Source organism: Callorhinus ursinus, unplaced genomic scaffold (genome assembly GCF_003265705.2).
Source record: "Callorhinus ursinus isolate GAN/ISIS: 27379988/994484 unplaced genomic scaffold, GSC_fseal_2.0 scaffold17, whole genome shotgun sequence".
NCBI classification, from domain to species: domain Eukaryota; kingdom Metazoa; phylum Chordata; class Mammalia; order Carnivora; family Otariidae; genus Callorhinus; species Callorhinus ursinus.
The window spans coordinates 38829864-38844376 of NW_027397079.1; the positions used below are offsets into that span (position 1 = coordinate 38829864).

At 36.4% G+C, this 14513-nt stretch overlaps 1 protein-coding gene across 1 annotated transcript in view; it reads right to left on the reverse strand.

Annotated features, from left to right (window-relative positions):
* Window positions 1-14513, reverse strand: part of KAT6A (lysine acetyltransferase 6A) — a 110895-nt gene that overhangs the window by 15302 nt on the left and 81080 nt on the right. The window contains exons 9-10 of the mRNA XM_025885902.2: window positions 7424-7539; window positions 534-675 (exon numbers count right to left, since the gene is read on the reverse strand). Of these exons, the coding sequence (XP_025741687.1) occupies window positions 534-675; window positions 7424-7539 (258 nt within the window). The remainder of the gene's footprint in view (window positions 1-533; window positions 676-7423; window positions 7540-14513) is intronic.

Below are 14513 nucleotides of genomic sequence, written 5' to 3' on the forward strand. Positions count from 1 at the left end.
GGCAGGTACTCAAATTAATACCTGGCGATGACACCACAAAACTGAGGCTCAAGAAGCTAGGAACCCATGACTGACAACAGAATCACAGACATAGCCTAAGTTATATCATCATGATGAAGTGAAAAAAAAAAATACTTTTGTATCTTTACAAAGTAAGATTTACTACAGCTATTAAATATACCTCTACAAAATATTCCTTTAAGTAGAGCAAGAGAACATTTTTCATTTAGATACCACTTCATAGATTCGAAGATGCAATTTTATCACATCTAAACATAAACAATCAGTTGGCATTTTATAATCAGATGGAATCCTGAGTTATAGAATAATTTATTCTGATATCAAGCTGGTGTGACCCTGGTACCATTTGGGTTGGCCTAATTCTGCTTCTCATAACAGCTGAATCATCGGACTCAATCGTTGAGTACAACAGTAAAATAACATTTCAAAAAAATCCAAGTACAATTAGACACAGTACAGGCGGCACTACGTTCGAAATGATAGGAAGACAACTATAAAAATATCTACTTTACCTCAAAGACAGAAATATTATTTTTTCTGTAAATCTCATTGGCAGGAGGATGGAACCAACCACATTTCTTCATGTGCTGCTGGAGAATAGTTCTACTTTTCATATATTTTAGACAGAATTCACAAAGATACAATTTAGGCAGCCTGTAAATAATAATTAAACAAAAAAAGACAGGGCTTTATAAGACTGTAAACTTTCACAACTATCCTTTTTTGACTCTCATTACTACTCAAGTAAAAAGGTGGAGAATGTATTGTCATCCCCATTAATCATATGAAAGAGAGAAAACAAACTAAAGATAAAACTAATTTGGTTAACAGCATCCAACTAATTAACAAGGAGGGCAAGGGTGAGAAGTAAAGAGATCCAATTCAGTGATCTTCCTATTAGACTAACACTTCCCAGGCTTTTTTAAAATTTACCCACTTGGCAGACAGCGAAAATCTCATATTCTCCCCTCCTTGATAATCTCTACTAAGTAGAAAATAAAACCTACCTTCAGAACACCCCAATAAGTGAAGAAGATTTTTGTCAAGGTATATACTGTCTTCCTTTATTTGATCATTTATCCATTTTTTCAGAACAACATGGGTTTGGACATCCACTCATATGTGGATTTTTCTTGATAAATACAGTACAGTAATATAAATGTATCTTCTTTATGATTTTCTTACTTTATCTTCTCTCTAGCTTACTTTATTGTAAGAATATAATATATAGTACATGTAACACAAAATATGTTGACTGTTATGCTATTGGTAAGGCTTTTGGTCAATAGTAGACCATAAGTTAAGTTTTGGGGGAGTCCAAAGTTATACATGGATTTCTGACTGTGTGGGGAGTTGGTGCCCCTAACTGCAGTGCAGTTCAAGGGTCAACGGTACTACTGAGTGTCAGACCTTGGGTTAGGTGCACTAGGTATAGAGTGCTGAATAAAATGGATATAAAGTGGGTATTATAAAAGCAGACTTTATATATCTTTTTAAGTATAAAACTATAATAATACATCTTTTCAAGTTAGGACATACAATATACTACCTCCTTCCTTCGACCCCTGAAATTCTGGCTTTCCCTCTGGTTAAATATCCCATTAAATTCTGCAACTTAGAAGTCTACTATTCAACAAGTGAAATAAAAGTTCAAATTATTCTTTCAGATGTTCTGTTATTAATTTATATTTATACAATAGTCAAGCTATTTTCGCAGTAATTTAATAGGACTTCTTTACAATGTCCCGTTTATGAGAAGCTAGGCAATAGTGACTGGATCAGTTCATAAAGTAACAGAAATAATATAACCTAAATTAAAAGTCAGTGGCTTTTATACCTATTTTAGTGTAATCCAGAAGACCATGTGGCTCTTCTATTATAAAATACACACCTCATTTATCCTCAGCACAGACTTCCCTGCACCCTGAACTGTGTCCAGAACTGGTCATGCCTTGGTAATCTAAGATCTGATACTATCATTAAAAGCTACATATACAAAAATACTAGATATGATGACAAAAACTATAATCCAAATTACCGCATTTTCTCTCAAATACAGAAGTATTGAAGCTGAAGGAAATTTTAATAAACCTCATTAGTTTAGTTGCTATCAGTGTGGATAGCTTTAAGATTACACTGGAATTAAAGAAAAAAGTAGATTAACACACAAAAACGTCTAATTTGTTAAAGTGTGAAGACTATACTATTTTTTCAAGTACTACTTTGGAAGCCACTTTTAAAACATAATTATATTTTATCTGAAAACATTTAACACTCAACTGAGGCCTTTGCCAAGGTGTATTCATGGAGCTCTAGTCCTGTATGCAATAAGTGTTTCATGCTCAAGTAAGGGTGGAAAAAGGCATGTTTGTGACTTTTTTCCTTCTCCCTTGGAGATTTACAATGCGTATTCATTCTTCCTACACAACCTCACAGCTTACTTTTAAAACTGTCATTCACAGCACACTAAAAGCTTCCAGGGAACTATTCAGGTATAATATTTCTAAGTGTCTATAATATCTAATCCTGGTTTCCAAAATCTCTCATATTAGACAAACCAATACAACCTGAAATTATGGCATTAGTACAGAAGTCATTTCAAAACAAAGTACTGAGTAAAACAAATAATAACTGGCATTACAAATCGAACTCAAGAAACAGGAGCCAAGAGCACTGCAAAGAAAGGTTTCCTAGGTGACTCTTACTTCCTTTGCATGCTGCCTCAAAATTCTACTACTCAGAGAAGGAATGGCAGTAAGATAGATAGTTTTTACCACCAAAATTAAAAAATCTCAAAACGAAGTGGCCCCAATTATAAACTTCATCATCTAATGTGGGCACTAGATATACTAACAGAGTCTCAGAGCTGACCCACAACTGCCAGACTATTTTTCTGAATATGTGGATTTTGAATAATTTCTTCTGAAAAGAAAGGTAGAACCCTGGGTAATTAATGGCATCCTCCTTCTTCCAACTACCCTTACCTTTATTTACTGGTGCTAAATTCTCAATGAGCAATTTTACCTTGTTGCAACATAAAGATATAGAAGAATCTGTGAATACAGTTTTGTTTTGAGAGCTAAATATCACAACTAAATATTCCCTACAATGTGAATCTGAGCAACATAAACAAAAACCTGGGAAAAAAGGAAGGAAGAGTGACAGACCACTAAACTTCCCAGATTATGCTAAAGATAAATGCCAACATTAAAAGCATCCAATTCAACTTTTAGGTCTTGGTATAGAGACATGAAAATAAAGTACAACTTATTTTGTAAGGTCTATGAAAGGTCTAATTTTTAAAGCTCTCGCAGTAAGAAAGTTGTTCAAGGAAACCTAAGAAGGAATGAAATCTATAAAAAAATTACTGCCAAGTCTTATCTGGTAAATTATAAGCTCATGCTATTTCCTTGAAAAGCAAGATGTGTGATAGTTTCTTGATTACAAAAAAAACTTCAGCAAATCTTAGTATCTGAAAAATAACAAAGTAAAAGCAAGCATCATAATCTACTTGATTCCAATTCAGTTCTTGCTGAAAACATTTTAAAGCCTCTTACTTTATTATAACCAAGCCCACTGGGATGACACTGTTAGTCTAAAGGGAATCATCTGATAAATGATTTATGTTTTAGTACAGTTCATATGGCTGAAGTTCTTTCACTGAAAAAACACATCCTATAGAAAGAATATCAGATCATATGCAGTGAAGTATAGTTATAGAGAATATGAATATTCTTCGCCCTAAAGAATCCTGCTGGGTGCTGCTGCTTTTTGTCATTGCCTTCCTGACAGAGCAACGAGGCCTTGACTAACAAATAGATGTATGGTCGCTTTGATCAACTGCATCATGGGGTGTAGCTTCCAAACCTGAAATTGATTCTAGAGTCAGCCACTCTGCTGATACCCTAGCATGTGAAGCATGCCTAGCATGTGAAGGCAGGACTGGGCCACAACTGTATGCACTTTAGAAGCATTGCTTCCCTTACTTCTAGGATGATGCAAATATTCTTCCCAGGAACTCCTATGGTATCTTCTTGGCTTCTGAACATTGCCCAAGATAGTAGCAATTTGTGTAGTCTTTATAATAGGTCTACTTGTAGTAAAATTTTAATACAACAAAAACTCTATCAAATATTACTTAAATCAAAGATCATGGTAAAAGCCATGTGAGATCAATGTAGATAAAGATGCTATATGGAGTAGTGCAAGCTTGATGGTAAAAGGTTATGCCTATGTGGTTAAGAGAAAAGTGAGACTAAATCCTGGTCCTGCCACTTATAAATATGGTCTTGAATATGTTTGCAGGGCCCTGGTCTGGAAAATGAAGATAGATATATCTACCTCTCACAGAATTACTCCAGAGATGTTTAGTCCAGTACCAAGCTCAATGATGGTTACTAAAGCTACTATTAATTTATGATTAATACTATGAATAGTTTTATTCTTTCATTCATTTTATTTCATAAATGAAATAATGCTCAGCTTTAGTAACTGGGGCTGTAAGTAATCTATGCATCAAATCAAGTCAGGAACAGGATCAAAAGGGAGAGGAAACTTCCCAAGCTACTTAATTACAATCCTTTAGGACTTCAATATGATCTCCTTGCAAAAAGGTTATTATGAAATAAGTTCTAAACAGCTCAGGAGTAGGATACCCCACGATCACAGTTACTCTTGCCTTCAGCCCATCTATGTCATGTTTTAGGGGATTCTCTATGAAACCTGTTTGCCATATATGAGCATCACATGGCCCTGTTGGAGAAACTTAGGTTAAAACTCTGGTTTATACTATTCAATGTCTAAGACTTAACCATAGTGCTCCACACGAAGCATTACTGGCTTCAATGTCGTTGTTTCATTTTGTTTTGTTTTTTAGGTCAGAGATGCAAGATTACTTAATATACAATGCACACACAAATATCTGGATATTATGGGAAATAATGCACAATCCCACTTCCCAAAAAATTTTCCTTTTGGGATCTTTTTTATTTGCTCCAACTGTTCTGTTCTTGCATGCTTTGGGATTTTGAATTTTTTAAAAAGTGTTCAAAACCTTGAATATCAAGAAAATAACTTAGAAGTAATTTAGCACAGAATAATAAATAGTCATTAACAAAGTAAGGACATAGGTTTTTTTATTTGGAAAATGTAAGGTCTCTAAGCATTTTAGCCAACTCAAGTTTAATAGAACAAGCCTAATAAACTTAATTTAAAATTAGACATATGTATTTTTAAAATGTAACTAGGAGAATTATGAATAAAGAAAAAGTCATAATTACTTAAGAATCTATTAAACTATAGAATATTTTTTGATGGAAAACTCAGGGAACACTCCACAATGGATAAAGAAATGTACTAAATGTCTAAATGTCTACAATTTATTTAAGAAAACGTCTAAAATTTTATTCAAGAAAGTTAATAAATTTTACAGTTCCTATCCCACTGCTGCTTTCTAATGATTCTTATTTATTGGTTATTTATTTTTCTGTAGGCAATGTTTATTAAGAATAAACTGATAACCAATTCCCTCAAACCTGATAAAGAGATCAGGTTCTAGTGACAATCTTATCAGAATAAAAAACATTTTTAATGAAGCCTTTTCATCTCTTAAAAGACAACAGCCTCATGGTTCCATTCTCATTCTCTTGAAAAGCAAGTGCTGAGGCTGGCTCTCTAGTACCATCTCTGAGTAAATTTCCTCTCTTCCCCTTGAGCACAAGAGTCAAGGTGCCTAAGGTTTCAATCTCTCTGTACCACAATCCCTGCACCAGCTGATACGCATGCACACTGAACAAACTTTGTTGTCTAAGTCGAGCATGCTTTTTTGATTTGGACAGCTTGCAAAGAGTTCACTAAATAAATGATAATAATTATTTCTTTAAACCTAACGAAGAAATTAATTCCTCAGCATATTTCTTCTTGATCCTATAATTCTCTGAATATCCAGAATTCTTGAGGAATTGCCTTGAGTACCTGAGTTCTGTAGTTGAGGAATTTCCTGCCCTCTTTTTTAACATATATAAATACATAATCACATATCATGTAATCTTCTTTTAACAAACTCATGTTAATTTTTGTTTTCCCACGATATAAACAGAGTGCTGCCTTACAGCCCTAACACAGTGTTTAGGGCTAACTAACCCTACAATAATTGGCTCTCAATTGCTGTTTCATGAGCTCGTGTGTTAGCTTCCTGAAATTTTGCTTTCTCTTCTTTTTTTTTTCCCCCAGTCACTGAGGTTTGTGTCCATAACATTCTCACTACTGTTTTTTCTACTTCTGCTCACATCTGGAAACCAGTTATCAAATTATGTGGAAAGAAAAAGTAAAAACAACACTGAGTTTTAGTTTGTTTTTGTTTTTTTTTAACAAATATACTAGCTTATTCCCAGCTTCTGGAAATAAACCATGTTAAAGCACTCTGTATACTGTAAAGCACTAAATAAATGTTGTAATTACCTGTGCTAATATTTTGGACCAGCAATGTCACTAGATAGGTAAAAAGCCACATAATGAGAGTACTCTGAACATGTATTTAACTCACAGAGCACTTATTATTCCTTACAACACTCTGCTAAATGGGAAACCTGAGGCATAAGTAGTTTACAAATTAAAGAGAACATTAATGTGACTGCTATACTTTAAAGTTTAATTTTTTGACCAAAACTTATTTTTCAAGTCTTTTAAAAATTCCAACCCTAAAGGAAAAAAATACTATCTGACATTATTGAGCACTTATCTCTTAAGTGATTTACATGTTTTAAATCAATTTAATGTTCACAATAACCCCTATGAGGTGAATACTATTTTTACCCCCATTTTGCAGATGATGATACTGAGGTACAGGCTAGTTGGGTAACTTCTAAGGTTATACAGCTTACAAATGTCAGAATTGAGTCCTGAAACCAATCTGGCTTTACTAAAAATGCTGCCTCATCCCAAAAAGCTGGTGACTGATTACTTTTTATGTCTTGAAAGCCAAGTTATTTACATGTAAGATTATCGCATACCATTTGTCCAATTATTCCTGGGAAAACAAACCATTCACTAAGTTTGTTAAATTATAAAAATTTAGGTAAAAGGCTACTCAGTGGAACTTTATTTATACTTCAGTAGTGTGAAGTATGAAGGCAAATTTCTCTTAAAGAAAAAATGTTTCCCTGTTGTTCTGACCATGTGTCAGGTTTCCAATTTTAAGTAACAGCTTTTGGACAGGTTACAGAAAAGAAAATCTAGCCAACTGGGATTAAGTGGCTGCCAAAATATGCTGCTACTATGGACATTTAAAAGCCACCAGTTTCCTCAAATGTATAAAGATGAGCGGACTAAAATGTCCCCAAGATCTAGTGTTGGGAGTTCTATGAATCTAAAATTAGAAGGTAAAGGGTTTCTCAAAACATACCTTGAGTATTCTTGAGGATATGGGGAGGAGTACCAGGTGTGAATTTCATACTTCCCAAACTCAATGACAGAGGGACAGCGGACTTGTGGATCAGGGGGACCAGTCACTCCAACTTTCTGTGCAGTCAAAAAATACATCACAAAAGTTAGCTAAATTAAATCTACTGGGATAGATATTTTAAAAAGCTGAAATTAAATGTTGTCCTCTCAGGATTCCAAAGAACAAAAAAAAGCCAGGAACAAACTAACAAGTTTTGAAATAAGCTGTATTATTTTTTGTAAACAGGGTACTCAAATGGAGAACAAAAATGCTAATAAATCTTTTAGAACCAAATGCAACTGGTGTCATTCCATTTTCCATATTTAATAAGATTGCGAATATTTTCCGCAATTAAACTCACTCCCTTAATGACTTAGTTGTTAAAGAGAAGCTGCTGGCGTTTGGGGATAGAAGACAAAGAATAATTTTTAACGAGGGAGAAGGAGCTCTGAACACTTGCCAATGTCATACAGACAGTGCCTTACCAGACAACAGAAACGACCCACTGAACGTGTGAGCACAAAGAAAAGAGTGACTATTTGGTTTGGGAAGGTAGGTAATATTAAAAGAATATGACAAAACAAGTACCAAAAGAGTCTTTAATTCATTTTACACTGCCCCTAAAATTCCCTTCATTAGTAGCTTTTCACAGATTTAACAACAAAAATACTTTTATACACATACTGTTATCCCTTTTATCTACCTTCTGTTCATAATGAAAACAATCTCTATGCCCCTATCTCTGCAATAACCTGAACCACATTATCTAAAAGAATAATAATTTGTAAAGCCTTTATGACTTCCACACCAGCAATTTAAATATAAGCCACTGCTGATGACTACAAAGATCAGGTTTTAAAACCTTAAATTCAAGAGCAATCTGATTTGTTCTATAACCAATAGAGGAATAGATTCATACATATATACATGTATATGGGTGAGTATATTATGCATATTATATATTGTATATTTATCATAGATACCCCATAAACATTCATTTAAGATTAAGCATTGGGGTGCCTGGGTGGCTCAGTTGGTTAAGTGTCCACTCTTGGTTTCGGCTCAGGTCATGATCTCGGGTTGTAGAATTGAGCCCCACCTAGGGCTCCGCGTTCAGTTCACAGTCTGCTTGTCCCACTCCCTCCCCCTCTGCATCCTCCCCCACTCTCTCTGTCTCTCTCTAAAATAAGTAAATAAATAAAATCCTAAAAAAAAAAAAGACAACAGTAACACTGACTTAAGAAAAAGTTAGAATTTAGCCCAAACACAGTATTAAAAACCCTTCATCAAAAGAATAACAAACATTATCCTTCAACTTTATGCTTTAAAACCAGAGAAATTTATTAGAAGTCTCTTGTTGGAGCCCACAGACAGACACACCTCCACACACCCCTACACACTTTCTAACAAAACAGAAAAGATCAGATACTTTTATTCACTGTTTTATGTAAACTCATTTAAGGAAGAGGCTCTTCACTACAACTAATAGGAGAACTCTCCCTGGCCTTTCTAACCATTTTCTTTTACAAAAAGGCCAAGGGATTTATCTCAGGTTTCATACTGGAATACAGCCAGGTGAAACCTCAACCTCTTCCTTAGACATCTCAAAACAAAAGACAAACATCTATTAGTTGGATCAATTGTGTTATGACACCAAGGAGTACTGCGGCTCTTCCAAATGCAAAAATCATTAAAAACAAACACACAGGAGGGGAAGAATGAAGGGGGGGAAATCAGAGGGGAAGACCAACCATGAGAGACTATGGACTCTGAGAAACAAACTGAGGGTTCTAGAGGGGAGGGGGGTGGGGGGATGGGTAGGCCCGGTGATGGGTATTAAAGAGGGCACGTTCTGCATGGAGCACTGGGTGTTATACGCAAACAATGAATCATGGATCACTACATTAAAAACTAATGATGTAATGTATGGTGATTAACATAACATAATAATAAAAAAAATCCACACACACAAGACAGGATTAAAATAAGATTTTTTCATTTCTCAAAACCAAAATAAAACTTGTAAAAAGGCTTTTAAAAACACTGTTCTTTAAACTACATTCCAGAATCAGGTATTCTAATTCATAAAGTAGCATCTTTTTACCTATCTTCACAGCTCAAAAAAAAAGAACAGTATAGAAAGTATCAGAATAACAAATATCAGAAAACAACTTCCTGAGCCAAGGATCAAATACAAAGCACAGAGGTTGAAAAGATGCACCTGCTGAGGCACTGCCTGTCCTTTGAGAGCTTTCCCATCAGCTGCCCGTGGCTCTTCCAGGAGGATGCCCGATGTAAAAGTGGATAGCCAGTTCCAGTATAACTGTTTGCACATCACCGCCACTCAAGAGAGTCTGTGTAAAACTAGATTCACGGCAGACCTCCCCACCGCCTTTACCTATCCTCACCTTTCTGCACTGTGAAATGGCTGGCACATGCGCTCATCCACCTCTGTCCTCCACCACCATCTCCAACTCCCTTATGAAAGCCTCAAGAGCCTGTGTACTTCCGTTTACTACAGTTTACAAGTTAAAAAAGGCTCTCTGCAGTGAGGAAGCAACAGCTGCATCCAAACCACTCATTAACTCAGTCCTCGCCAAAACCAAACTGTCAAATCTGAAATGAAAGGCACCAGGGTGGCTCAGTCAGTTAAGCATCTGCTCAGGTGGCGATCTCAAGGTCCTGGGATACAGCCGCCCCCTCCCCCACTGGCAAGCTCCTTGCTCCACAGGGAGTCTGCTTCTCCCTCTCCCTCTGCAGTCCCCTCAGCCCCCTGCTTGTGCACTCAACAAGTGCGCTCTCGCTCGCTCTCTGTCTCAAATAAATAAATGAAATTTTCTTCAAAAATCTGAATGACAAGGTTAGTTTTGCTAGGTTTTATTTTTAAATTTCAGCCAAAATACTCTCTCATTAAACACGCAGCTTTCTAAAGCAGCAGCTATCTAGTATAATCAAGAACAGAGGGCCACCTGGGTGGCTCAGTTGTTAAGCGGCTGCCTTCAGCTTAGGTCATGATCCCAGGGTCCCCCATGTTGGGCTCCCAGCTCAGCGGGAAGCCTGCTTCTCCCTCTCCCTCTGCCCCTCTCCTTCCCCCGCCCCCTGCTTGTTTTCTCTCTCTCAAATAAATAAAATCTTGGAAAAAATGCACCAAAAAATTTTTTTAATTAGAATTCTGCCACTTTGTGCCTCCTTTTCATTTGAATATGCCAACATCTTGAAATGATGACATATATTCCAAATCAGAATGGACCTTTCATTCTAAGAAAGTAAGGGTGGGGGGCACTAAACCAAAAGGTAACTTTAAATATGCCTATTCTAGATAATAACACTTTTATTACTAGTTTATGAGAAAAGATTATTACTCTTCTGCAAATACTCCTCCTCCACCAAATGACTCGAATTCTAATTTCCAATATACAGAAGCAACTCTTGCAGTACCTCCAAGTCCAGATGTGGTACAAACATGAAAATTACAGTTGATCTACAACTGATATACAGTTCCGCTCCCTTCCTCTTGCCTTCCATCAGATAGCTCCCCCTCAACTTTCCCTTTCCATTCCCCACAGAAGAATGGCATTTTGAAGTGGGAGTGGAGGGCAGGAGTGTACCCTTATTATTAGTATGAGAGTGAAGTGTAGGGAAAGAGAGGTCTTTCTGGTATTTGAATATTTTCCTATAGAAACACTCTAATAAAAAAGGATTTGGGGCAACACGCCATAATCAGATACACTAATATTTCTTTAGCAGAGCATATGAATATTCATATTAAATGCGATAAGTAAAGAATATGTACAGTCTCATGTGAATTCATACCATGTTTTGCCAACAGTTCTGTTTAGTGAGATCTTACTGTAAAATGAGTTATATATATATTTTTTTCATTCTCCACAGAAGATATACAGATGGCCAATAAGCACATGAAAAAAAATCACTAATCATTAGGGAAATGCAAATGCAGACCACAATGAGCTATATCACTTCACACCTATCAGGATGGATACTATCAAAAAAAAACCAGAATAACAAGCATTGGAGAGGATGTGCAAAAACTGGAATCCTTGAGCAGTGCTGGTGAAAATATAAAACGGTGCAGGCACTGTGGAAAACAGTTTGGCAGTTCCTCAAAAAAACAGAATTTTCATATGAACCAGTAATATATAAAAGAATTGAAAGCAGAGACTCAAAACAGGTATTTGCCCACCCATTTTCATAGCAGCATTATTCACAATAGCCAGAAGGTAAAAGCAACTTAAGTGTCCATCCGATGAATGGATAAAACATTCATGGTATAGATACCAAGTGATAAATATACACATAAATTCCGGTAAGGGAATTCTGAATGAACATGGATGAACCTTAAAGAAGTTATGCTAAGTAAAGTAAGCCAGACACAAAAGGGCAAATATTTTATGATTCCACTGAGGCCTACCTATAGGAGTTAAATTCAAAGACAAAAGGTAGAATAGTGATTGCCATGGGCTAGGGGAAGGAGAAAAGGGAAATTACGGTATAATGGGTACAGAGTTTCAGTCTGGGAAGACAAATAAATTCTGGAGATGGATGGTGGTGATGGCTGCACAACAGTGTATACACATACTTCATGCCACCAGACTGTATTCTTAAAAAGTTAAGATGGTAAACTTTATGTTATTTCTATTTTAACCACAGTAATTTTTTGTTAAGTTTTCAGTAATCTGGATCTCAGAATTGTCGATGTGATTACAGACTACTTCCTGTCTCTTTCTTCCCCAATGCCTTTTTTGTTTCTCTACCCTCAGATATTTCCCTTGTTTTACCATTATATACTGATAAAGTCTAGGATTTTATCTTCAGCCCTATTATCCTTTCTCTCCCTAAGACCTCTCTAATCAGTGACCCTACCAGTTTTTCACTCTGCGTATGCCCTCTTTTCTCCTCATCCAGCTTAGATTCCAAGGTCTTTTACTGAACCTCATCTTTGCATATATCCTTATCTTTCCTGCTTTTCTCCCGATGCAACAACAAAATCCCAACTCTGGTTAAATTCACATTTCCACATAATCCAACATCTGAATATGGTTAGAGAAAAACACAGAATCACACTGTTCTCAATTTATATTTCTTAACTAACCTCAAATGGGCCCTTTGATGCTTCTCTAACTCTATTCACTCTCCCATTTTCCTTAAAAATTACTTCATACTTTTTCCTATCTCCTCAAGCCTCCAACACCTCTTAGCACGTCTTCATTTTCAATCAATGCCTTCGCTTCCTACTACACTAGAAAACTAAGAAGCAGTCAAAAGAGAACTTCCACGCTTTCCAAAGCCACATCTGCATGTCTACCCTCTGTGCCCACAAAGCCCATCGTTCCTTAATACTACAGCTCAACTGTCTGTGCTCCCATATAAAGTCAGTGCCTCCACTCGCATATTGGACAATTTTCCCTTCCCTCTTTTGCATCATCAGGTTTTTCTCCTCTAGATCATTTCTATCAGTATATAAACAACTGTTATTTCTTCCATATTTAAAAAAAAATGGGTACATTCTTTTGCCTTCACATCTTCAACCAACCATTCTCTTTCTCTGTTCCCCTTCATTGCAAACTATATCAAAAGAGTAGCCCCATATTACTTCTATAACCAATTTTTCTTCTTCCATTCCTTTTTGAATGAGCTCCAACCGCCTTCCCCCTTCCTCATGGAAATTGCTTCTCAAGTTCACTCCCATGTTACTAAATCTGATGGTCAATTTTCAGTCCTCAATTTACTTGATGAATCCACAGAATTTTCCATTCCTTCCTTCTTGAAGTAGTTTTTTCTCACTTAGTTTTTTCTCACTTCGTTTGTAAGGAACCAGTATCTCTAAGATTTTCCTCTTCCACTGGCCATTCCTTCTTTCTCCAATTTCTAAAAGTTGGAGTACCTCAGGACTCTGAGCTCAGAGCTCTGCCCTTTCCTTTGGTGACCTCATCTAGTCTCCTTCCTTTTAGTACCACCAACTTACTGACAAGTTCTACATTTAAATTTTTGGCCCAGACCTACACTTTGAACTCCAGACACATATATCCCACTGTCTACTTGATATCTTCTCTCCTGAATGCCTTATAGGAATCTTAAGTTCAACGTGTTCAAAATCAAACTCCTGACCTTTTTTTCCTCAAACCTGCTCCTCCATAATTTCTTATGATCCCATAACCATCAGCATATCCTAATGGTCTACCACCTTCAAAACATAATCAGAATTCCAATTCTACCTCTAACACTATGTTCCAAACCACTGTATCTCCTACTTGGATAATTCTAATAGCCTCCTAAGTTTCCTTGTTTTTGTATTTCTGCCTCAATCTACATAGAAACCAGAGTAATCCTGTTCAAACTTAAAAGTCACTCTTCTACTCAAAATCCTCCAAGAGTTGGTATCTCACTCAGAGTAAAAGCCATAGTCCTTATAATGACCTAGAAAACCCTATCATATCTGACCTCCCAATACCTTTCTGTTCTCTCATCATCTAATTTCTATTCTACCTCGTACTTACTCGGCTCCAACCACACTGGCCTTTTTTGTGTTTCCTTGACCATGCCAAATACAAATCCCAATTCAGGGCCTTTGCATTTCTGTTCCCCTGTCTGGAATGATATTCCCCCTATACTCACATGGTTCATTCTCTTACCTCCTTCAGGTTTCTGTTAAATGTCAGACAGTCCCTAACCCAACAATTTAAAACTGCACAAAGCCAACCTTTGCCTCTGAATTCTCTCTCCCTCCCTCGTTTTTTCTCCATAACACTACCACATGGTATACTATTTACTTTAACCTAGCCCCAACCCAACTGTAAGCTCCTCATGAGGATTTAAAAAAAATCTGTTTTGTTCACTGCTGTATCTCCAGCACCTGGCAGATGGTAACCTGTACTCAGTAATATTTACTGTTAAATGTTATCTATGATAACAACCTCAGCTACTACCTACATAGTTTCATCTATCACTTGTGTGCTGATAATCTGGCATATCTCCTACCTAAAATCCTCCTGATCTGCATATCCACAGAACAGTCTACAGAAGTCCCCCATTT